This window comes from Lampetra planeri, chromosome 9 (genome assembly GCF_965212315.1).
Source record: "Lampetra planeri chromosome 9, kcLamPlan1.2.h2, whole genome shotgun sequence".
Classification (NCBI taxonomy): domain Eukaryota; kingdom Metazoa; phylum Chordata; class Hyperoartia; order Petromyzontiformes; family Petromyzontidae; genus Lampetra; species Lampetra planeri.
This window is the reverse complement of record NC_136115.1, coordinates 5542999-5565982: the sequence shown is the minus strand read 5'-3', so window position 1 is coordinate 5565982 and position 22984 is coordinate 5542999. Positions and strand designations below refer to the sequence as shown.

At 41.6% G+C, this 22984-nt stretch overlaps 1 protein-coding gene and 1 long non-coding RNA gene across 2 annotated transcripts in view; both read left to right on the top strand.

Moving 5' to 3' along the window:
• The window catches only part of LOC144720611 (long-chain-fatty-acid--CoA ligase 1-like), a 37836-nt gene extending 20141 nt beyond the window's left edge, over positions 1 to 17695 (top strand). The window contains exons 5-21 of the mRNA XM_078597482.1: positions 996 to 1097; positions 1681 to 1780; positions 4416 to 4594; positions 5020 to 5052; positions 5167 to 5218; positions 6373 to 6446; positions 7184 to 7261; positions 7790 to 7924; positions 8472 to 8606; positions 9241 to 9336; positions 11035 to 11107; positions 12967 to 13055; positions 13649 to 13765; positions 14994 to 15137; positions 15838 to 15939; positions 16128 to 16199; positions 17400 to 17695. Coding sequence (XP_078453608.1) covers positions 996 to 1097; positions 1681 to 1780; positions 4416 to 4594; positions 5020 to 5052; positions 5167 to 5218; positions 6373 to 6446; positions 7184 to 7261; positions 7790 to 7924; positions 8472 to 8606; positions 9241 to 9336; positions 11035 to 11107; positions 12967 to 13055; positions 13649 to 13765; positions 14994 to 15137; positions 15838 to 15939; positions 16128 to 16199; positions 17400 to 17540 — 1722 coding nt within the window. The 3' untranslated portion in view covers positions 17541 to 17695. The remainder of the gene's footprint in view (positions 1 to 995; positions 1098 to 1680; positions 1781 to 4415; positions 4595 to 5019; positions 5053 to 5166; positions 5219 to 6372; positions 6447 to 7183; positions 7262 to 7789; positions 7925 to 8471; positions 8607 to 9240; positions 9337 to 11034; positions 11108 to 12966; positions 13056 to 13648; positions 13766 to 14993; positions 15138 to 15837; positions 15940 to 16127; positions 16200 to 17399) is intronic.
• A 432-nt stretch (positions 17696 to 18127) lies between these two features.
• Positions 18128 to 21908, top strand: LOC144720612 (uncharacterized). Its single transcript, XR_013585782.1, has 2 exons — positions 18128 to 18989; positions 19224 to 21908. It is a non-coding gene; the product is annotated as an uncharacterized LOC144720612 (long non-coding RNA).
• Positions 21909 to 22984: the final 1076 nt, after the last annotated feature.

Here is a 22984-nt window from a genome sequence, read left to right as displayed (position 1 = left end):
CGGTTGTTGGTGTTTCTATAGATACATAGACGGATTTGACGAGCCGCGCTTGTTAACTTAACACTTCTTGGAACACTATAAATATGAGCACGACATCTGAGCACCAGCCCTTGCACAGTTACTGAATACAACTACACTTCTTTTCTTCGTCAGTTGCTTTTTCTACATTAGTCCATTCAATTTCCAACATTCTCTGCACCTCCCATTAGCACGGTTGGCTACGTACAGTGCGAAAGAAGTTCTGCATACATGCCCTGTCACATTACTCGCCAGAATCCTCGATACATTACTATATATTTTGCATAGTGTAAACGCAATCGCATCTCAAGATGCTTAAGAACAGTGGGAAGATTTATTTTCGAGGGATGGTCAAGTAGAGCCAGGGGGAGGAAAGGCTGGGTGTGTTTGAACTTGTGCAGGAAGTTTACAGCACAGATGGCTGTGGGAAGGGAGTTCCATGCTCTTGCGGCAGCAGAGGATGACGTGAAAATTCTCACCGAGCAAAGGTTCCCTGGTGGCTTCATTCAAAAGCTTTGTTTTCTGAAATGTAGAGTTCGTGGCAGGGGAATAGTGTGATGAGAGGTGAGGCCTCTCTTCTTCACGAGCCACACAGCAGCATAAGAGCATTGCTTTTAGTGTCTTGAGCGTCTTGTTCGGTTCATAATTTTCTAATTTATGTTTTATAGTGTATTTTTTTTTACCCTCGGAAGACTCATTCTGGGGCGAGCGAGTATATTTTTTACTGTTAATTTTTTGAGACCAGATGCTGATTTTCATGCCGGAGGATATACGACTAAACTAATCACTTTTTATTTTACCAGGTAAGGCCCCACTGCGCTATATATCTCTTTTTCAGAAGTGACCTGTCCAGAAATTATAGCCCAAGGAAGTGGCTTATAATATACTCTAGATATGATGTCTCTGGCTGCCCCTTTTTTCCCCGAGTACCATAACAAATGTTTGTCCTATTATGTGTTTCTGTGTTTATTCCGCAGACTTCGGATCGTGCAGAGTATCTGGGGTCGGGGTTCCTGCACCGTGGGGCAAAGCCGTCGTCTGAGCAAGTCATCGGGATCTTCTCACAGAATCGGCCTGAGGTGATGGCACTAATCTCTCGACTTTTCCACAACATGCTCCATGCAATGCTCTTTCAAATTGTCATCGCCAGGCGTGGAGCATTGCATCTATTCATCTATTGATGTCGATATTTACACTCGCAATGCATGTATCAAATTGTGCCTGTGTGACTTGATTATGATTTATGCAATTGGTGTACTAAACTAAAATGTATACCAATATGGCAAACATAATTGCAAATCGGACATAAACAACAAGAAACTATTCATACGAGATGTAAAAACTAATGGTACATTTAATCGATGTTGACACATGGAGCATGCAGGGCTCTAATATTCGATTCGTATATTGTATGCAATTGCTTTACATAATCCTTGCAGCATCTATCTATTCTGCATTCACCACAATGCCAAACATTTTTATTCTTGAATCGAATCCCAACTCCAAATCATGACAGTTCATGAATCACCAGGACAGAATCAGTATACGACCAATCGATACGGTAGTGGACATCGGCTTGCACATTCTCCGTGAATTCACAACTCGTTTGCTGAATTGGTCATCTCAAGGGGGGAGTTTAAACAACTGACTTGTCTCCTGCAGTGGATCATTGCGGAGCAAGCCTGCTACACATACTCCTTGGTGGTGGTCCCACTCTATGATACGTTGGGACGAGAATCCATTGACTACATCATCAGTCAGGGTATGTGCTTGCATCTATACACAGGTATTGTATTTTTTTATCAGGTAAGTCCCACTGAGCTATATAGCTCTCTTTCAGAAGTGACCTGGCCACAAATTATTGCTCAATGAAGTGCAAATATTCTAAAAGTATGTTTATAAATATGGAGGGAAAAACAGGAGGACCCGGATCAAAAATAAAATCTACATGTCCACAGGAAGAACATACAAACTCCACATATACAGGCATCAAGGTAGGGATCGAACCCATGACCTGTATACCAGGCAAGGTAGTTAACATCTCGCCACCGTGGCATCCCACAATAATCAGGGTACAACTCATAACCATGGAATAGTATCAATGTTTTACGTTGAGAATCTTTAATTGTTTTAGCCCTCGTGGCTCCCCACCCCCCCCCCCCCGATTGTGTTTATGGTGTTATGTCACAAGATGAAGTATCCATTGAGTTTGTCGCAGAGTAGTGTTAGAGAACGGCCCATTGAAGCATGTGACACAGCCACCTCCTGAGAATCGTTCAAGTGACCTCTGGTTCATACAGTAGGACCAGCACCCAACTGCCCTGCCTGCCATCGAAAGTAATGTTTTCTGTATGACGGTCAAACCAATATTTTCACTTCTCAGTACTGGAATTTAGCCAATTTGAGTCCAGCACTGTATTTAATGTTTTTTTGTACAGTAATTTGTGACAATGGCTTAATCACAGGTGAGAATGTAACTGTGTTCCAGAGAATGTAGCAGGGATTTTTAAACCATAAGTTATAGGTGCGTACTGGTTTGGTTAATAAGTATAAATCTATTGCTGTGTGCATATGTATGTATATAATTTTAAAAAGCGTGGGCGTTTGGACAAAAGATGAACATTTGCCGTGCATTCTTGAATTTCAGTTATTCAGACCTTTTTTTATTTCAACAAAAATGTATTAAACCGACTTCATAATGTGCACCAAGATGCAAGTTTTCATGCCTGATAGGAAAACTTCAAACAAATAGCCATTCGTACCTGGGAAATGTCTTGAAATAGTGGAACATAACAAATGCATGGCACTGCCCACGTCTTTTCTTGTTTTATAACAACGTGTGCCTTCGTGACTATACACTGTTGCTGCCCATTTTAATGTAAAATTAGCGTACGTAAAATAGTCATTTATGTCAGGATATACTTTTCTTTGGAGACGATCGATTTCTCTAACTTTACATGCTCCAATATGCCCAGGGCCATTCCATTTCTCAGACTGAAACATTCTAATTATAGGATGCAGTTCAGCCGGTTTTACAGAATCTCGTCATTACAACCCTTAACCGCCTACCTTTTCATGTTTACTATCTTCATTCAAAGTTACAATAATGCGTACTTGGTGATTGCTAAGCAATAGTTCCACGTGAAATACAGAGCACTGATTCAAATTAATGTGTGTGTGTGTCACACAAGATGCCTCAGTGGGGAGCACCGGTGGTGCAGCTTCCAGTCATCTCAATCTGTTGTTAACCCATAACACCTGGGTCTGGCCTGTGACCTGCCAGAGAGCAAGCCTTAGACACTTCACCTGGTCTCAAAGTGTACTTGGCGTGGCGAAACTAGCGTTGCACAGCTGCTGTGGTGTGACATCACGGTCACTTGGTGGCGAATGACAGCGTTACGTTGAATTGGCAATCGCTGAGTCATGTGCGATTATTGTCAATCGTCAGGATTGTGCAGTGTGTAATGACTTAATTTGTATTATAACGGAGAAGATTGGTAAATATGAAAATGTGGACCGGAGTGGATCTGGGGACTGAAGTTTGAAAAACACTGCCGTAACGAGAGATATACTGTTGTGTTTATATTCGGCTCAAGTTTATTTACTAACATGGTGCACGTGGGGCGCACAAACATGAATTGGATGGGTTTGTTTTTCTGCAGCTGCTTATGCGTTGTGACTTGCAATTTGGATATTATCAAACCATATTTATACTACAATCTCAAGTCAAGTCTCCGACTAATTGTAGAAAATCTAACACTTTTTCTTCAGATTTGATGGTTTAAATGAGCCACTGTTTATTGCAATTTGCTGCATTTGTTAGAAAAAATAAGACCTGGAGAGTGTAATAGTCTAAATATAAGAATAGATTTTACCTTTTCAGGCAATAAAACAGGTGTTAAGATGTTAAAACACCAAACAGAAACACCAGAGACAGCTTTCTTTAGAGCCTAGTCTCAAACAGTGTTAGACCAGAGGACGCCAAAGGGCAAACAGCACAAAGACAATGCCACTGTCAGGGCATTAACAGCTCGGGGGTGAGCAGCTGCTAGGCTCTGAAGAAAGCTGTCACTGGTGTGGACTAATCGGTTTCAAAGACAACGCATATACTACCAGAGCATGTTTTTTGTTTGCATGTTCACCACAAGTATATGGGGTTTATGCAAGCATGATTCCTTGAAAAAGGTTTCAATTTGTTGTTTTAACATCTTAACACCTGTTTTATTGCCAGAAAGGGTGAAACATGTTCTCATATTCTGATACTGGTAAGAGAGGTCCCATAATGTAATAGACTTGTCACAGTCGTCCAATACTCTGCTCATTCTACCAAAACGTTTGCTTTATTCCTCCAATTCTGTTGATTGCTGTGTGCACATTGTGGGCGTCTGAACATTTAGCGGAGATCTCCACGGTGGTCTGTGACAAGTTGGAGAAGGTGAAGGGCCTGCTGGAGAGCATAGAGGAGGGTGCGATCCGCATCGTCAAAACCATCGTGGTCATGGAGCCCTTCGACGGCGTGATGGAGCAGCGCGCCCGCAAGTGTGGAGTCGACTTAATCCTTTTCCGCGAGCTTGAGGTGAGACGTGGCCCGATGTCGCCCATTTGTATGAACTACGTATGTTGAGCTTCTTTCGTACCGTACGTAGCCACCCGCGCTAATCGGAGGTGCGTGTGTCTCCAGCCCTCACGCGTGTGTTATGGGCCAACACGATGTCATACCAGTTTGCTCGTAGACTTGTTGACTGGTTGTTGAAGCTTTTTATTGGTGTAACGATTCAGTTTGATTAGTCGATTAGTCTGATAACGTGACAATAGTGGGGGGGGGGGTGGACGAGTCTCACGTGTGCCGCCAGATAGGAGGTCATTATTATTGTTTTAATCCGTCATTGCCTTGTCTGCAATGTATGGCTCTTAATTTGTTGCAATGAGTTTGAGTGTGCAGGTGTCGTGCGATTTTACATGGAGCGAATAACGTTTGTAAACATGTAACATGTTTTTCAGGTCATTGGAAAGACAAATCACAGAAAGCCAATTGTAAGTACGGTACAAATCTGTATCGCAAAGTGGCAAAATATAATTCAAATCAAGAGTAATATGTACGATGTGTTTAGTCAGTTTCGCTGAATGCATTTCTTTGTTTTTCTGCAGCCTCCTCAGCCAGATGATATCGCCATCATTTGTTACACAAGTGGAACGACAGGTGAGCATCCACTTGCGCAAGCTGGCTGTCATATCCTCTGCACCGTTCCGGTCGTGCACACAGAGAATAGATGTCTAAGCACAGGCAACATCATCGGGACACACCTCGGGTGGATCTTAAAATGCACGAAGATTATACCACTGCGTTGTGCTTTAAAGCTCTGGGGTGTGTTTTTGGGTTGTTTCTTCTGCGTGTTTGGTATGGTGTATGATGTTTCACTTTCCGTTTAATCTTAGACCAAAAACTTACACCTAACGTCCTGGGAGCAATTAAGTTGCTGTCGAAGCTGTTCCATCGTTTAGCTGCACATGCTGTGGGAGCCTCATGAGAAACTGAAATCATCCCACTCTATCTATGTTGAACTTCTTTCGCAACTGTGCTAATCGGTTGGCTACGTACGTAGGTGTAGGGAAGCGTCGGGCATTGTGTCAAACAACACTCTTTTACAACCCGAAAACACGTTGGGAGAGCTGTGCACCGATAAACAGTTGCCGCATCTTTGATGGTTCAGTCGCTGTGTTTGCAAAGTTCAACAAGCAGTGAACACCAGTGTTGACCAATAAAAAATAAGTGTGGTGTTGCATTGTGTTTTGTGTGGGACATCTTTGAAAAATAACTATATAGCTCGTCTTATTATTCCAGTATTCATAAAGATATATTGATTCGTGGTTAAATTATATTTTTCTTAATAATACCTCTGTGTCTTTGTGAAAATTAAAATGTGTTTAGCCTAATGGAGCAGCGTTTGTGTAAGCACAGCAAATAGGACCTGGGTTAAAACTTTTGGATCTCGTCAGCAGAGAGGATTGTTATAACAAGTAATTATAATTGTTTTGTATTTTTATTGTGTAAATGTTAAGTTCAATTGTTTTTAAAGATAGATTAAGTTTTTAATTAAGCATTGAAAGACATCGAGGGTAATGCTACTTAATAAATTAGTGTCTGAAAGTGCCAGTATGGGAAATGCGTTTTGTTGTCATGTACACTGCAGAATTTATGACCTCTTGAAAAATTACGTGAGGTACGTGTTTGAGGAATAGTTAAATCTATCAACCGTAACGGTTAAGTTGATGCAATGCGCAATGCATTGCCTTTGCTGAGTTGCTGTGGTGACTACAGCAAACTCTCTCATGTCATTTGTTTTTGTTGGGCAGGAAATCCTAAGGGTGCTATGCTAACCCACAAGAACATGATTTCCGACTTCTCTGCTTTCTTGGCCATTACTAAGGTAACAACACTGCCAAGAAAAGCTTATCGCATACTTACATTATCTTCAAACCGTATTGTCTGTCGTGTGGAATCCACGCTCGACTCTTCGAGCTGTTTTCTTTGCCGTTTTTTCGCGCCATTGATTTATTTGAGGTTGGATGTTTCAGCTTTCACGTCTCTCCTGTTTACAACTTGACCCGCCCGATTTAACTTTGAGTTTCATATTCGAGACGGTCGGTATGAGCTGGGTACACACCCTTGCGTTCGTTGCACTCGCTGCGTTAATACAGCAGATGGCAATGTTGTGGTCTAGCGAGCCTTGCACTGTTGTGGTGGCGCAGTGGTTTGGCCACTGTGCCGCAGACTGTGACCCCAGTTCATTTCGAGGTCACGCTGACACCTGTGACTCTACTAATCCTGGGCTTCTGCCCCCCCTCCACCACTTCACCCACCCTGCACAGACCAGCGTGGTGAAATTTGGTCGAACAACATCCATTACAGCAGTGGATTGACAAACGGTTATACGTTGTTATATTTTTCATTATAGTTAGTCTTCTTGTGTTGTGAAAGTTTTAAGTCGATTGCACTATTCTAAATTGTTTGTCATGTGCAGTACTCGTGCTGTGTTTTACACTACTCTATGCTACACGGTGTACGCTTGTCAGAATTAGTGCTTATTTAACTAAGTGCAAGCTGGGTAAAACCACATCTGTTTGGTTTGGAGACTAACTTGTTTTAATTTTTTTCATTTCACAGGATACGTTTTTACCCAACAAGGACGACGTTTTAATCTCGTTCCTCCCACTGGCTCACATGTTTGAAAGGCTTGTTGAGGTAATATAAGTCAACGCTTTTTGTTGACAGGGCTCAATGGTTAACAATTATGAGAGGTTCTTAAATTTTTGCGTCTTGCACCGATTGAGCTTCCCTGTCCAAGTTATTGCCGCTAGATTTTGTGCAGTTAATTCATAGAGCTCCTCGCGTATTATTCAACATGTCTGACGTTTTGCCGAAAGTGTTGGGGGCTTCTTCAAGTGAAAAATAGTTCCTGAAGGAAAAACATACGGTATGACCCGAAAACATTTTGGAGAGGCTTATACAGCACAATCGGGGAAAACCTATGCAGTTATTCATTCATGTGTATATATATATGTATACATACAGTATTTGGTATATTTTGTTAGCAATGTATTGACGGTCTCTCAATCATCTCTCTGAATACCATATGAGTGCCATTTGATATCCCCATGAGAATTAAGTTTTAGTCAAGTTGCTTTCCAAAGTCTCCATAATTAGGCAAATGCACATTTTTAAATAACCAAACATTAAGGGTATGTGTGTTTTGTGTGTGTACGTGTTCAGGCCTCCATTTTCTGCAACGGTGGCCGAGTAGGTTTTTATCAGGGTGATATAAGGTTACTCATGGACGATATGAAGGTTCTGCAACCCACCGTCTTCCCTGTCGTACCACGTCTGCTCAACCGAATCTATGACAAAGTAGGTGCATTAGAACGCTACTTAACTTTGCTTCATCGTAACTCTTGGCAGCATGATATATGACATCTAATGGACACCAGGAATGCCCTTTCTTGGAAATGCTATTCCATGCAGCAGCCTCCTATGCTGATGGATGCTGCCGTGGTATAATGGTTGGCACACTGGAATTCCAATCTAGAGGTGACCGGTTCGATCTCCCAAGTGTGGCGGTATAAATGGATACAGCACAGTCCGTCTATCGGCAGGTTGCGTGTGGTGGGGTAAACGGTGGGTACTCCCACCTGATCAAAAATGTATGACCAGCATTGGCAAAATACTCTCATCGAGGGGCTTTCTCGAATTCCCTTTAGCAGAGAACTTCCTGCCAGCAGTGGCATGACCAGGTAATTGCAAGGCCTCACATTTACCTTTATACTCCTGTGGCTGATCTCTTCAAAATTTGTCCCAGGCTCAAAAATATTTAGTTTATATCTCAGGCGTGATGATTCGACCCTCATGAGTGCAACGGTAGAGGGAGGAGTATGACTGCCAATGTTGGATGCTGCAGGTGCTCAGCGGTGCCAAATCGCACTTCAAGCGTTGGCTGCTGGATTTTGCCGTGAGCCGGAAGATGGCCGAGTTGCGCTGCGGCGTCGTGCGAAAGGACAGCATCTGGGACAAGCTCATCTTCCACCGTGTACAGGTGCTCCCTCTGCTGTCCTCATCACGTGTTCGTCTGTTCACCATTGGCTTTGCCATAACCGGGTAGCTGTATAGGGCCAATGGTCTTCCATTTTGTTTTTGCTTAACACATTCGGCAAACAATTATATTATTAATACTGTAGAGCAAGCCCTAAAATAAAAGTGTGACGGCTGTCATCGAAATGATTACTGCTGGGCAGGTCCAGAAAGATGGAACTGAACATAAATGGGTTTGCATATTATTATTAATACCAATTCTGGCTGCACAGCATATTCTGCATTCTAGACAGACGAGGACTTGCATTGGAATTTCGATCGGGTGATTTCTACAGAGTTTCCTCCGTGCATTGTCACACCAGTCATCATCAGGGCACACCTTGATGAAAAATAAATGTTTATGTTAACGTATGTTGAACGTCCTTCACTGTACGTAGCTAACCGTGCTAATCGGAGGCTAACCTGTGGACTTAAACATGAGCCCAATGTAGTTGTTAACCATGTCATAAATAAACATGCTTCTCGTGGGGTGTATTTTCTGGGCTCCAAGTTGCTGAGAAAAAAGCTGCCTTTTGTAGGGTTGACGGCGCCTAATGTCGTGGTCTCTGATGCATGCCTTTTTACCCTGCGCCGTGCAGGCGAGCATGGGAGGCCGTGTCCGCTTCATGGTCACTGGAGCCGCCCCCATCTCCGCGTCTATCCTCACCTTCCTTCGAGCCATCCTTGGCTGCCAGGTGAGTCTCCCTGCAAAGTCGGTTTTCACGAGAGAATGTTATTGTTTGCCTATGACCAAACCGTCAGGAATATGGCCCGATGTTGTCAAGAGTTGATTCGGGATCGTGTTTGGGTGGCCAACCACCAACACGCATGCCGAGTTGTCACAGGCGGCTGTGGGGTTATGTGGTGGGCAGCAGGGGGCAGTGCATCGAAATGTGTTGCTATATCCATTGTAATGTGTATGCCTACATTAACCCCCCCCCCCCCACTGGCATTCACCAGTTTGGCTCCCAAGTGACGACATCACATTTATCCCGCTATTTAAGACCGAAACAGGAGGATTTCTCCACAACTCTGGCAGTCGCCTGATGATGCTGTTGTAATTACTGGCGAAAACGTCATACTCGAATTGTAAATGTTGTGGCTTTACTCTACAACAGCGGTGTGCTGTACTAGTAACGAATTGGCATGTTTGGTTTTACGTGACAAACCTTACTAATTGGCTGTGTCGGTGGTGGCGGGTTTAACAACCCATTTATATTTAGACGATCTAACCCAAAAACCTCATGTTTGCTATCTTGTGTGTCTATGCTATGGCCCGCCTTCACCAACCGTATTGTGAAGTATGGTCAAGTAAACCTCCATGACCTGCACGGCATTAGGAGGCCGTCGTTCACGTTGTGTCAAAATATTGCTGCTTAGCCTTAACTTATCACTGGAGAGCTTTTACATGATAAATACAATTACGTAATTTGTGTTTACAATAGAAATAAAAACAACTTTTCAAACGACCTTTTGCTTTTTTTGAAAGAAGATATTGCCCAACATGCCTCATTAAAGGTGTAGCATTTTTCTTGGGTTGACTCGTGCATTAAAAATACTTTCCGTGGACGTGATTGTAGTGTTGTTAGGTAAAAAAAAAATTCCAACGCAGAATAATGGCTTAAGTATGAGTGGTAAGAAAACGCGACTTTGTGTTTATTCAGGACGAATAAGTGGTCTTCTCTTATTACTGGAACATCTAGAATTTCACACCAGTTACATTTAACAATGCACGTTGAGTGTTGAGGTATTACAACGTTGAAAAAGGAATCCTAATTCACCTCTAGAAAGTGCCGATTAAATGGCATGCATTATTGAATAGATCTTTTTTGTTTTACTATGTAACGTGAAACTCGACATGTATTTGGAAAAGCTTTTTTTGGGTTTTTATATATTTCTCCGCTTTTAATTTTGTAATTATTGCTGTCTTCAGTGCAAAACGTGGACTTATACAGGCCATTAGAGTTTACACGCTCCACTGCAAACATGAGTTCCTCGTTGAATATGTTCTCTTGTAAAAGAACACAATTTCTGTAAAGTATATTTCATGTAACAATTACATAATTTGAAAAAAAATCGATATTGCAAAGGAGCCACGTGATATACATGAAAAAATGGAAATTATAAATAAGCATGAGAACATATACAACACTGAAATCCACATTGTATTCATTTTAATTGTGTACTGATGCCGATTTTAGACTTTACTTTGTTCTTGTAGTAATAGGATGAGTATGCGGTGATGGTGGGGAGGATGTTGGACTGTTTGTGTTGGAATTATTAAAGTCCTGCCCTGTGGTCATAGAAGTGGAACGAATGATGGGTGGGGGGAAGAGAGCAGCACTTTATAATGGATCTCGTCCACCCTTTCCTCTGCCTTTCACACCACACAGGTGTACGAGGGCTTTGGGCAGACCGAGTGTACAGCTGGGTGCACCTTCACCATGCCCAGCGACAGCACCGCGGGTAACTCTCCCTGGGTCTGGGCTCCGCTCGTGGCTCGCGCACTTTTTGTGTGAATTTTTGTTCCAGCTGCTAGAGTTTATAGCTCCAGGTTTCCACGTGTGGACTGAGGCATGCACGGGGATGTTGGATGAATATAGAATGTTGGGGGAGGGGGAGGGCAGTGTGAAGCGCCAGCACTTGCTAAGCTCTTGTAAGGATTACCTTTAATCTCCCTTGTTCTCACAGTACTACGGAAACGAGCTGTGATGAAAGCAATTTAAAATTGTTGCAACAAAGGAGCATACTGGTTTAGTTTAATCAGAAATTATTTTCTTGTTTTTGGTGTTATACGCTTGGAATATGCATTTGAAACCTGCTTTAAGCTGTAGTTATAAGCGCGTAATAAGTTAGTTATGTTCAATATACATGCACTGAATTGTGCATGGTATAATTGATTAGTTATCTTCTTGGTTCTTTCGGTAAAGTCACGTAGAAGGGAAATAATAAAATAATAAAAATAAAACAATAAAATACAATTCTCACGACGTTTCGGCCACAACGCAAGCAGCCGTCCTCAAGGTGAAGAACAGGTCTGTCGGAAAGACTGTCGGAAAGATTAGTTATCGTTTACACTAATGATATATAGGTTGATTCAGCAAAGAGAGGGTGAAAAATAAACAATATAACTGAAATGGAAAAAAATGCTTTCTTGAATTGATTATTGGCCCTGAAATTGTGACGTTTATGTGATCTAATGACTGGGGTCATGAATCTAAGCAATCTCTCATCATGCTTTAGAGTTCATTTGCTCCAGATGAATGATAAATACACATTACAGGTTCATGTTTTTTATGGATAACTAGCCTTTTGCCCGTCCACGGCCGGGTGTATTTCAGTAAATCTGAAACTTGCAAGCGAAAAGCAGACCACGACGTGATATTCATTGCATCAATTCGTGTGCAGTTTGTTAGGCCGCAGTGACACAGACGTCCTTTTTACTTTGATGTCTCAATAGCGTTACGGAGATCGCGTGACGTGAGGGTTCTGCCTTTGTAGTGAGGGTTGTAAGTTGACGCCGAGGAGGGGGGAGGAGGCGCCTCGGCCCCCCATGTGGAGTGACTGTCAGCTGCTAATTATTATGAATGGAGGGGGGGGTCCTTTTGGAGGACGTCATCTTATAATGATTATTAATGAGGGGGGCTGTTCGATGTGGAGTGATGTCCCCTGCTCATGATCATTAATGAGGGGGGAGGGTGCTCCATGTGGAGTGTCACCTGCTCATGATTATTAATGATGGGGGGGGGGGTTAATGTGGAGGACGTAACTTGCTCATGAATATTAATGAGGGGGGCTGGTCGATGTGGAGTGACGTCATGAGCGTTAAGGACAGACATTCCTGGGTGATTATAGTAGGTATGCCCACAGTCAGATGCCATCTCATAGTGTGGTGGTTGGTGGCTGGAATAAGACGCTGGATGGAAGTGGTTACTTTTCCCGTGTGTGTTTGCGAATGGCTTACTAGACGCACTCCTGCTTTTTAGTAATCAAGGATTTAACCAGGGCCCACTCACGACCTTATTGTGGGTGCAATTGCCCTCCTTGAGGATCATCCACCTAGAGGGGTATAGTTATTACTACACCAGGGGTCCAAACCTCTCAGTCACAACTCCTTTAGCCATTATTTTCACAGATGAGTAACAGATTGTTGGAATGTGTTACGTACTTTTTTTTTTATATGGCCCCTGTTTTAAGGCATGGTTGATGCCATTGTAGGCCACTGGCATTTGTTCTTTTTTTCATAAATATTGTATAAAACCAACTCAGCCTTCCACTGCATTTGGCACTGAAACTGCAGTGTTTTATCTGCCGGTGTCTTGCAGGTCACGTGGGACCTCCGATGCCGTGTAACCACATCAAGGTGGTGGATGTAGCAGAAATGAACTACTTTGCTGCCAACGGAGAGGGAGAGGTAAGACCGTCTGTGTGCATAATCTCATGAATGTAATTTCACGTGTCCATGCATGCCACTTTTGTAAACTTGGCTTACATATAGAGAACTGCCAGAATTTTCAAAGGTTACAATTGTGATGTTTTATTAATATGATTATGAAACTTTACACGATATATTTTTTTAGTTAGATTTCCTTTTATATTTCATCGTTTTGAGTCCACGTTGTACGAGAACCATTTGATGAAGAACTACGTGGCTAGTCGTCGTTCCAGTTTTTAAGTGGGGTGACCGTTTTGGGTTTTCACGGGGTATGTTGTTTACCCAGGTGAGAAATCAAGAGACGAATGAAAGTTTCGTTTGAAAGAGCGATCTGGCTTGCCAAAGTGACAAGCAATCGTATTAAAATGAGTACAACAACAATGAGGCAAATATAAATCCGCAAACGTAACCAAATAGAAATGGGACAAAAAATTACTACGTAGCAGAAAAACTGTGCACAGCTATAAACAACAAATTTTGCATTGTACATATTAAACAAAAACTATTCATAGTAAAATGAAGTTGTAGAAACATGAAAATATACTTACGGTGATTTGTGTGTGCGTGTGCAGGTGTGTGTTTATGGCACAAATGTGTTCAAGGGTTACCTGAAGGACCCGACGCGGACAGCTGAGGCTCTGGATGAGGATGGCTGGCTCCACACGGGCGACATTGGCAAGTGGCTGCCTGTGAGTTCTGCCCCTTTCACGCATGCCTAATACGGGCACTGTAATAGCACGATAATAGAAATGAGTAATTTACAGGCTTTTGTCAATATACCGCTGGATAAAAGCTTGTTAATAGTTCATGTAACAATTCAACCCTCCCAAGTGAATCAATGAAATCTGTGGAAAGTTTTAGTTGCAATTTTATAATAAAAAAACTGACCTATTTTGTTTACCAGGTAAAGACCACTTGGCTATTGGTGCTTTTTCAGAGGTAATCTGGTCCCACATGATAGCTGATCAAAGTAGCTTGTATGTTGGAATTTGTAGGAGCCAAGTAATGTAAACGCGTGTTTCTAAATGTGGAGGGTAAAAACCGAGGACCTGGAGAAAACGCCACACGACCACAGGTAGCAAGAACATGCAAACCACACAAACTACTGCATATCGGACGAGTGGAAATGACATTTCACCACCGATAAAAAAAGTTTTCTCTTTTTCTCTCTTACCATCGTGTTGTTTCATGTTTTAATTTGTGTAAACGTACTCTATTCTTAAACAGTCTATGCTTTTTTTTGTGAGCATTCATTATGCATAATAATTATTCACGTGTATTAATAATGCATAATGATAAACAGTGCTTGAAAAATTCATTGCTACTACTGACATCAACATAAAGTTATACAATACCATTTTTCACTTTGAAAATTAATACCAGTATAACAAAACTCATGGCTAGAATGATGGAGCAGTGGTTAGCGCAATGCACCGTGTATCTGGCGACCTGTTCGATTCCCGGCCACGGCTAACATAGGTGGGATATGACTGACACGGCATGGGAAGCCCTCATCTCACTTCCCGATACTTGCTGTTTATATCATGCCTATATAACCATGCTTGTAACTAAGATCTATACCGTGTGCCGTTGCAGGACGCCCTTGAAATAGAGCCTGACAGCTCATTGGGCCCTTCCTGCTGAAATGTATAAATGCACAAATAAAAATCCATGCTGTTGACTTCTTGCCCCTGTTCAAGTCTAGGACATTCATGTTTTTCCTCTGCCTATGATTAATTGCCTTTGTCCATAAGATAAATCCGTTTCGACATAGCATCTTCAGATGTGGTCACATGTAGATAACACTCGGACATCTGCTTGCGTTATAGTGGTAGCAGCAAGGTGAACGACAACAAACTAAAAATGCATTTACTCGCTCACCTTGCCATGCTTCGGACCTGTGTGTTTGTTTGTTAGAATGGAACACTGAAGATTGTTGACCGGAAGAAGCACATCTTCAAGCTGTCGCAGGGAGAGTACATTGCCCCAGAGAAGATTGAGACTGTGTACGTGCGCAGTGAGCCCGTGGCCCAGGTGTTCGTGCACGGAGACAGCCTGCAGGTAAACAGCTCCGCCATTGAATTGTGCAAGCAATGTGTGTTTAGTCGGTACAGTTTATAGCACTATTCTAAAGCTGTTAAGTGAAGGATCATGTTAAAACGTGTAAATTGTGTTAAATATTATATAACTTATACAAAATTAACGACCCATGTATATCTCGCATATAGGATGGAGCGATGGTGCACTGGTTACCGAACTATGCTCTGAATCCGGGACCTATTCACAAACATTCGTGATGAGTGATATCTGGACCGGTCCTGTTCGCTATGGGCTTTCACATTTTGTCCCATAGGCAGCGGTTTGGAAAATAATCTCTCATGTGACCACTGTGTGGTGTTGGCAAAGGAGCAGTTGGTGGCCTTGTAATGAGACGAAGCACTTTTGTAAGCACACACTGTCCCACTGATTGCAACGGAACTATAAACAATGGGCGTTCCCATTTTAGTTCTTGAGTGCAAAGAATCGTTTCAGGAAAGAATCAGGTTTTTGGCTTTACTCAAATTGAAAGACGAAGCCTTTTTACTTATGTCAATTTTCAGACTTGTGTAAAAATTGCAACAAAGCATAATTACGCATACAATCGATCGTGTACATGCTCGGCGTTATGCAAACCGTGTAAATGCGTTGCGCTGGCTCGCCACCAATGCCCTTCTTGGCAGGTATTTGATATTGACGCAAGCTGATGTTCTTGGTTGCTCAGTCTTGCCTGGTGTGCATCGTGGTGCCGGACATGGATGTTCTTCCAAGCTGGGTGCAGAAACGAGGCATCAAGTGTAACCCAAACTCTCTGTTCATAAACAAGGTGAATGCCCCTAACTCTTGCAGCAGCTTTGCTAGGGAGCGCACTAGTCTTTGAATCGAGGAAACTTAACTTTTGTAAGTTTAACAGCTATTATAAAATATCAGTGAAAGTTTAGTGCGCCAATTGTCACGTGTTTTGTCGCAGTGGCCTTAACGCAGTCGGTAATAAAAGTGTAATTTTCACGGCAGGATGTCCGTGCAGCCATCCTTCATGACATGGTGCGTCTGGGCAAGGAGGCTGGGCTCAAGTCGTTTGAGCAGGTAACATACAACACCAGTCATCAGGCAACCCTACGCACACAGAAATTTCATAATATGTAAAATCTCCAAATTAGACTGAACAGATCGTTTGGGGAAAGTGCTGTTCACCTATTCTTGGGTCTTTCTTTAAAGTCACATAGGTTCAAAGAAAAATAACAAAATACTACGACGTTTCGATCGCAACACAAGCGGTCGTCTTCAGGAAAAGGGGGGTTTAGCTTCCAAGGCAAACTGTTTATAAGGGTTTGAAATGGGCGTAGCCCAAATGTCAGCAGCCAATGACAATGTAAGTGGAGGACAGCCAACCCGACGGTGGTTGGTTTTCCACCAATAAAAGGGCTGCCAGGTGAAAATGAGCATGTTAAAGAGAGATTAGCATACTCTTTGGCTCTTTCGTTAAAGTCACGTAGGTAGAAATAAAACATAATAAATCACGACGTTTAGAATGCAACACAAGCGCCCGGCTTCAGGTAAAAATCGCCATAGCCGCGATGTCTGCTGCTCGATCGGATCATTGGGATTTATTAGTAATAAATCGGCATTTTGCGACCCCCACTGCCACTGTAGCATATTATTACGTGCCAAGGACTCTGAGATGATATGACAATAGTCTGAGTCCATAATTGGCAATAAGTAACGGCAAAGCAGTTATAAGTGACTCACAGAATTGTACACAATTGCGTATCAAATATTTTGTCACTTGTGGCATAGTTGGTGACAAGATATTTTAGAAAATCACTACTTGGCTGAACCCGAAAAACATGGACTACACTTGATTTAATCGCGTAATACAATTTTGCACTGATGTCGATTCATATTTGGAAATTCGGCTACAATTCCATACATTTATGGGGGGGGGGGTCTTTTAATCAATGTAAAAGCAGAAAGCATGTGCTTGTGTAAGAATATGATAGGAACTGCATGTGCATATCTGTAAAGTTAAGCTCAGCCTTCCAGAGGGCATTGGTACCTTTTGAGTTGGGGGAGTTGTTTAGGTTTTTTTTTATCCTGGCCAAATCCCTTTGGAAATGTTGGTGGTATCCGTTATTTATTCTACCACAAGCGATTTGGAAATGTTATTCTTTGACAATTGGATAAATTGTGACAACTATAGTTTGCTTGAAGGTAAATTTGCTTTGGTGAACCTTGTCTGAATCTAAGTGTGAGTGTCATGTTTTGCATGTGATGTTGTGCTTGCAGGTGCGAGCTGTCCACCTGCACTCAGACCTGTTTAGCATTGAGAATGGGCTTCTGACACCGACGTTCAAAGTGAAACGGGCCGAGGTATCCAAGTTCTTTCATTCAGAAATAGACAGCCTGTACGCTGGCATTACTGTATGAGCTCTGGCAGACGACGAAACGACGTCTCCTTCAGGCATTTGTTGAAGGGCCTGTTGTGAAGGTGGCTAAGAAGTTAAAACATCAAGCCTTGTTTTTGACATTGTGAAAAATCTTCAAGTTGAGTTTCCAATACAATGTAACCTTGTAAAACACAAAACTGTCACGCTATGGATGCTATTGATTCTATCGACGAGGGAGTGGAGAATGTTTAATTTTTATACGTGTGTACATATTTTCTACAGCTTATTGTGTTGGGAAACCCTTAAGATCAAAAAATGTAACAAAGGTATGTACGCAGCTCACCAGCAACAATAGATTTTTTTGCAGATGGTTCCTTGAAAGATAAACAACTGGGAATTATTTCAGGAGAGTACATTTTACAAAACACTAACCAGGGGGATAGACACAAGGCACTGTTAAAGGCAGGAGGACTGCTTTGATTTTCCTTTCATTGTAATGGTCCACAACATGGGAGACTGCATTGCTCGCTATTTTGCTACCTCTGTCTTGCGAGACACTGATCTGCTAACATAGAATATCTTATTTAAAATAAAATGACGAATCTTGTGTACAGGGTATATAGGAATGTGTAGAGGAGACATGCTATCCCATGGACCATGTTTCTCAAGGGCTGCTGTGAAAGTGTATTCTTCCAAACAAAGTACTATTGAGGAAGAATGGTGGAAATCGGTTTATCAATTTACTCATAACAAAACCATATGTAGAGGTGTCATTTCATGTCTAGCTACAGTAAATTGTACACGATTCTCCTTCTACATGCATTTGTTGTGGATTTTAGGAGAGAATCCAGGCTTTGAGGAGTTGTGGCATGGTTGGCAACAAAAGAACAATTATAATTCTGTGCGAGCGTGACGGGAAGTTGAGCACTTGGCACTAAGCAGTGTAGCCCTGCCATTTAAGACTCGTAAAGTAACACTTTAAATCTCACAGCTGGTGAAAAAGCAAGAATTATTAAAATTCTGTAAATGTTTCTCCTCCCCCTTGTTTGAAATGCTGTCAGATGTTGAATACCTTTTTAATACTGGCCAATGGACTTTGAGCAGTTAAGTAATGATTGTTTTTTTCTGTGGGTGACAAATACAGGTAAAAGCTGTAAAGCATTGGTTATGAACTGTGGCCGATTTACTTTTTTACTTTATGCAATGCATATTAGTGTTAAAGCAACACTGTCAAGGGCATTAATAATAATCAGAAAAAATGTGTGCGTCATATAACTTGCAAAAAGGAATTAAACGTCTAAAGTTTACATGCCAAATCTAACAGGAGGGGGGGGGGAGATGTTTACACAAGTCTGCTGCATTGCCGCATTAAGGGTTGTTTTTGAAAATGTATTTATTTTCACCAACCTGACGTGTAGCTGATTTGTGCCAAAACATGGGTTAGACCTTTAGACCTGGCATAGTGTTACATGAGCACATAAGTATTGAAGTGAGATTTTAATTTTCGATTTAAAGCTTTCGTGACTGCAGGGATTCATCTTCTTGGTTCTTTCGGTAAAGTCACGTAGAAGGGAAGTAATAAAATAATAAAAATAAAACATAATAAAACAATTCTCACAGAGAACATAATAAAACAATTCTCACAGAGAATTGTTTTATTATGTTTTATTTTTATTATTTTATTACTTCCCTTCTACGTGACTTTACCGAAAGAACCAAGAAGATGAGATTTTAATAATAAATGTGCAAAAGTCAAAAAGCTTCTGAAAAAAACCCCCCACTTTTCCTCTTCTGACATGAGATGCAGTGGCATTTATATGCTGTATAACTGCAAACTATTTGTTGCTGGCCTCAAAACAGCAGATGAAATTATTCTACCTTCTCCCGTATGCCATGCACATAAGTGTTTCGCGTATTGCTGTGGGTGATGTTTGCTTTAAAGGCTTAAAAAATGGATTGGAGTTTTATGATGAAATGCTTTAAAATGTTTAATTGTACTGTGTATATGTAGGGGTTATTACGGGAGGAACGGCGGACGAGAAACACAGGGGTGTGTGCACTCACACACACGGGGTGGTCGCACCGACGTCCGCATCCGTGATCCCCCACGCCCCCAGCCCTCTGAGGGGATCCCTATAAAAGGCGGGGAGCCAGAGAGCTCGAGGCGGTACGACACGAAGCTGACCAGTGAAGATCGAAGACTCGGAGATTAGGCCCTGGGACTCCCCTGTCTCGCTGCCCTTGTCAGGGCCGAGCTGGGTAAGCCAGCGGCGTGGCCCAAGAGCTCCCGGACCTCTGCCCTTGTCAGGCAAGGCCGGCTTAGCTGGTGCCGAGATCTGTGCTTGCCAGGGCCAGATCAGTCAGCCTCCCGTAGCCCAGTAGAGGAGGACTGGGGAACAGGACAGAGGGCATAGTACTAGGGTGGGTTTCCCATAGTACCGGTGAAGGGGCCATTACCCCTTCAACTATTGTGCCTGTCACTGAGTTAATAAACAGAGTGTGCCTCAACACCGACCTCGTCTCCTCGAACTTACTACATATACAACTACTGTGCATAGTTATCACTATGTGCGCTTTAAATTATGCAACTACTGTATTACACATCTGTCTTGTGAAAGTATAATCTTATTTCATTTTTAATTATAGCCATATAATTATACAAATTTTAAACAAATTTTCAATCAACTGCGAGATAAAAGGATCAACATGCCATGTGGCTCTGAGATATTGTATGACCATACTTGCCCATACTGGTCAATGCGGGTTTGTGAATGGGGCTTTTCAAGACAGGTTCATATATATTAATCATCCCTGATGTTAGCCGTGTCTGGGAATGGAACTCAGGTTACCAGTTGTATAGTGCATTCTGCAAACGAGCACGCCACTGCTCCACCCCAACATTATTACCATGTCTGTAATAAAAATGTGCGAGTATGCAATGTTGAATGTAAGACTACGTAATGGGAATTGTATCTTTGTTACGGAGCACACAGTCGTATCTGGTCTCTTGGCATATGGCATTATGCAAAGTGGCTTATACAAGCCTCAGTTGGGTATTTTTGGGACTAGCTTATTTGGTTTTAACGTAATTGTTAGGCGGGTTACAATCTGCTGTACAAAATCCTAAGTAGAATTGTGCCCGCAAAATGAACGTGTGAATCGTTGAGAGAGGACTTAAACAAGTGCGAGTCTTAACATGAAGCTAGATTCACACCTATCCACTCAAATTAAACAGCCATGTCGGACTGCATTGAGTTTGCACCAGACTTAAGTATATATGATGACTTATTTTTTCCTTAGTCCATACCTTTTGTTGCAACCAAAAAAATAGAACTCTTGTGTTGCCTCATCAGTCAATGCATGCTATCTTACTAAATACGAAAGAGCAACTGACATTGAATAGATCGTGTAGGTCGGAATCCATTATAATTTGTCGTAAGTCGTGTGACTTTTGTCAAATCTCTTGAACTATTAGGGATAAGGATCCACTTTAATTGTGACCTTATATTTTATGTCCCTGACATACCATCCCCAAATACATGGCATGAAGCAATTTTTTCATTGTGTGTGTATGCCGCTTTACTCTTTGCATTAGTTGTGAATAATTCTTGCAAAACTTAAATTACTGATGTTTCTTGGATTATCTGTATTTTGAATATGGTACTTAATATACCAACATGTAATTGCCATTTTGTCTAAATAAAAAACACAGTTTTGGCTACATCTGCTACAATACAGTGCTCAATTGAAATTCATTGTACTGTATATAATTTGATTAGAGCGTTTTGTAATTGATAGTCATCATGAATTATTGAATGGTCTCGATACACAACTCTTGTTTTAATTATTTGTGCATTAGCATTGTCAAACATGAATAGGCTTGTTAGCATTTCATATTATTCACACTTGGCTTGTATGTGTTCTTTTCCCCCCTTTAGAAGTTTAGTGTGAGTGTAATATTGATACCTTGTAATTATTTTATTGGTGCCTAGACATTTCATGATATATTTGTAGTCGAGTTCACGTCAATTTTGCTTATAGCAAAACACCAAAAAGAGATTTGTTGACTTTGTAATTTACAATATTGACAGTCATCTGTCCTGACAAATAAGATTGTTATCAAGTGTTGAAATCCACTGCTTTGGATTTATTGCAAGTGCATTTTCTGAAATATTTTAAGATGTTTATATAAACAACTTTTAAATCTGGTATTCACGTGACGCAAGAGATGGATTTAAATGTCATGAAGATGTACCTGGGTAAAAGGGCTTTGTACGTGTTAATTGTACAGTCGTACAATAAGCACAGTTATGCCTTAATCAGATGAACTTGTGAAACTTTGCAAAGAGCTGTGATATGTACAATTATCAATGTTTGAACTTGAATAAAATGTTCAGGGTGTGCTACACGTTCTTGTATCCACCGTGTCTTAATGATTTTTAAGCGTTCTTGGTTTGAGATGCACCTCACAAGTGTGATTTAGTGCGATGGCTTTTGATTTATAGCCATATGTCAATCCACTGCTGGATGAAGACCCCTCCATGTCATATTCAAAAACTGTTTCGATCGCAACACAAGTGGTCGTCTTCAAAACGTCGTAGTTTTTTGTTTTTTTCTTTGAACTTATCTACGTGACTTTACCGAAAGACCCAAGAATATTAATTCCTGCAGTCACGAAAGCTTTAAGTCAAGATCCCTCTGTCAGTCATTAGGATTTCACCATATTCCACCGTCGGTTTGACATGTAGGTTTTCACGACCAATATTCATAAAGGCTTTTGGGTTAGCGTCACCACCCGACACAGCCAACCAGTAAAGTTTGTCACCTAAACATAACGTGCCAATTAGTTACTACTTCAGCCCACTGGTGTGAGTAAATCCACAACATTTACCATTTGAGTACTATGTTTCGCTGGTAATTGCATCCAGCATCATCGGGCGGTTTAACAGTGAAACGTAGTACTCAAATTTAAAAGGTGGATTTACTCTACTACACCGGTCGGCTGAAGTAACTAATTGGCACGTTGTGTTTACATGGCAAACCTTACTTGGTTGGCTTTGTTGGGTGGTGGTGGGTTTTGACACTTATATTTACGCGGTCTAACCCAAAAACCTTTTTATTTTGAATATTTCACCGTGTTGGTCAGTGCAGGTGTGTAGAGTTGTGCTGGACTGGTTCAGCTATCATACCACTAATGTTAGCCGAAGTTGGGAATCAAACTCAAGTGTGCTAGCCACTCTGCCACCACTCCTACTCTAGAGAAGATAATATGCTAAAAACTTGCAAAACAAAAAACCTGTCCTAGGAATCGTGTAAATAAAAGGAGCCTGCTCAGTGGAGTGCTCTTAAGGCCTATTTGTTACTCCAAATTTTTCACGATGGTAGTCTAAAAAGTTCCATTTACACTTTTGATAGATATCTTAAACGTGTAAAGCCACTGGCAGCAATTAACAATTACATGCTGCATATGTTATCTATTTTTGA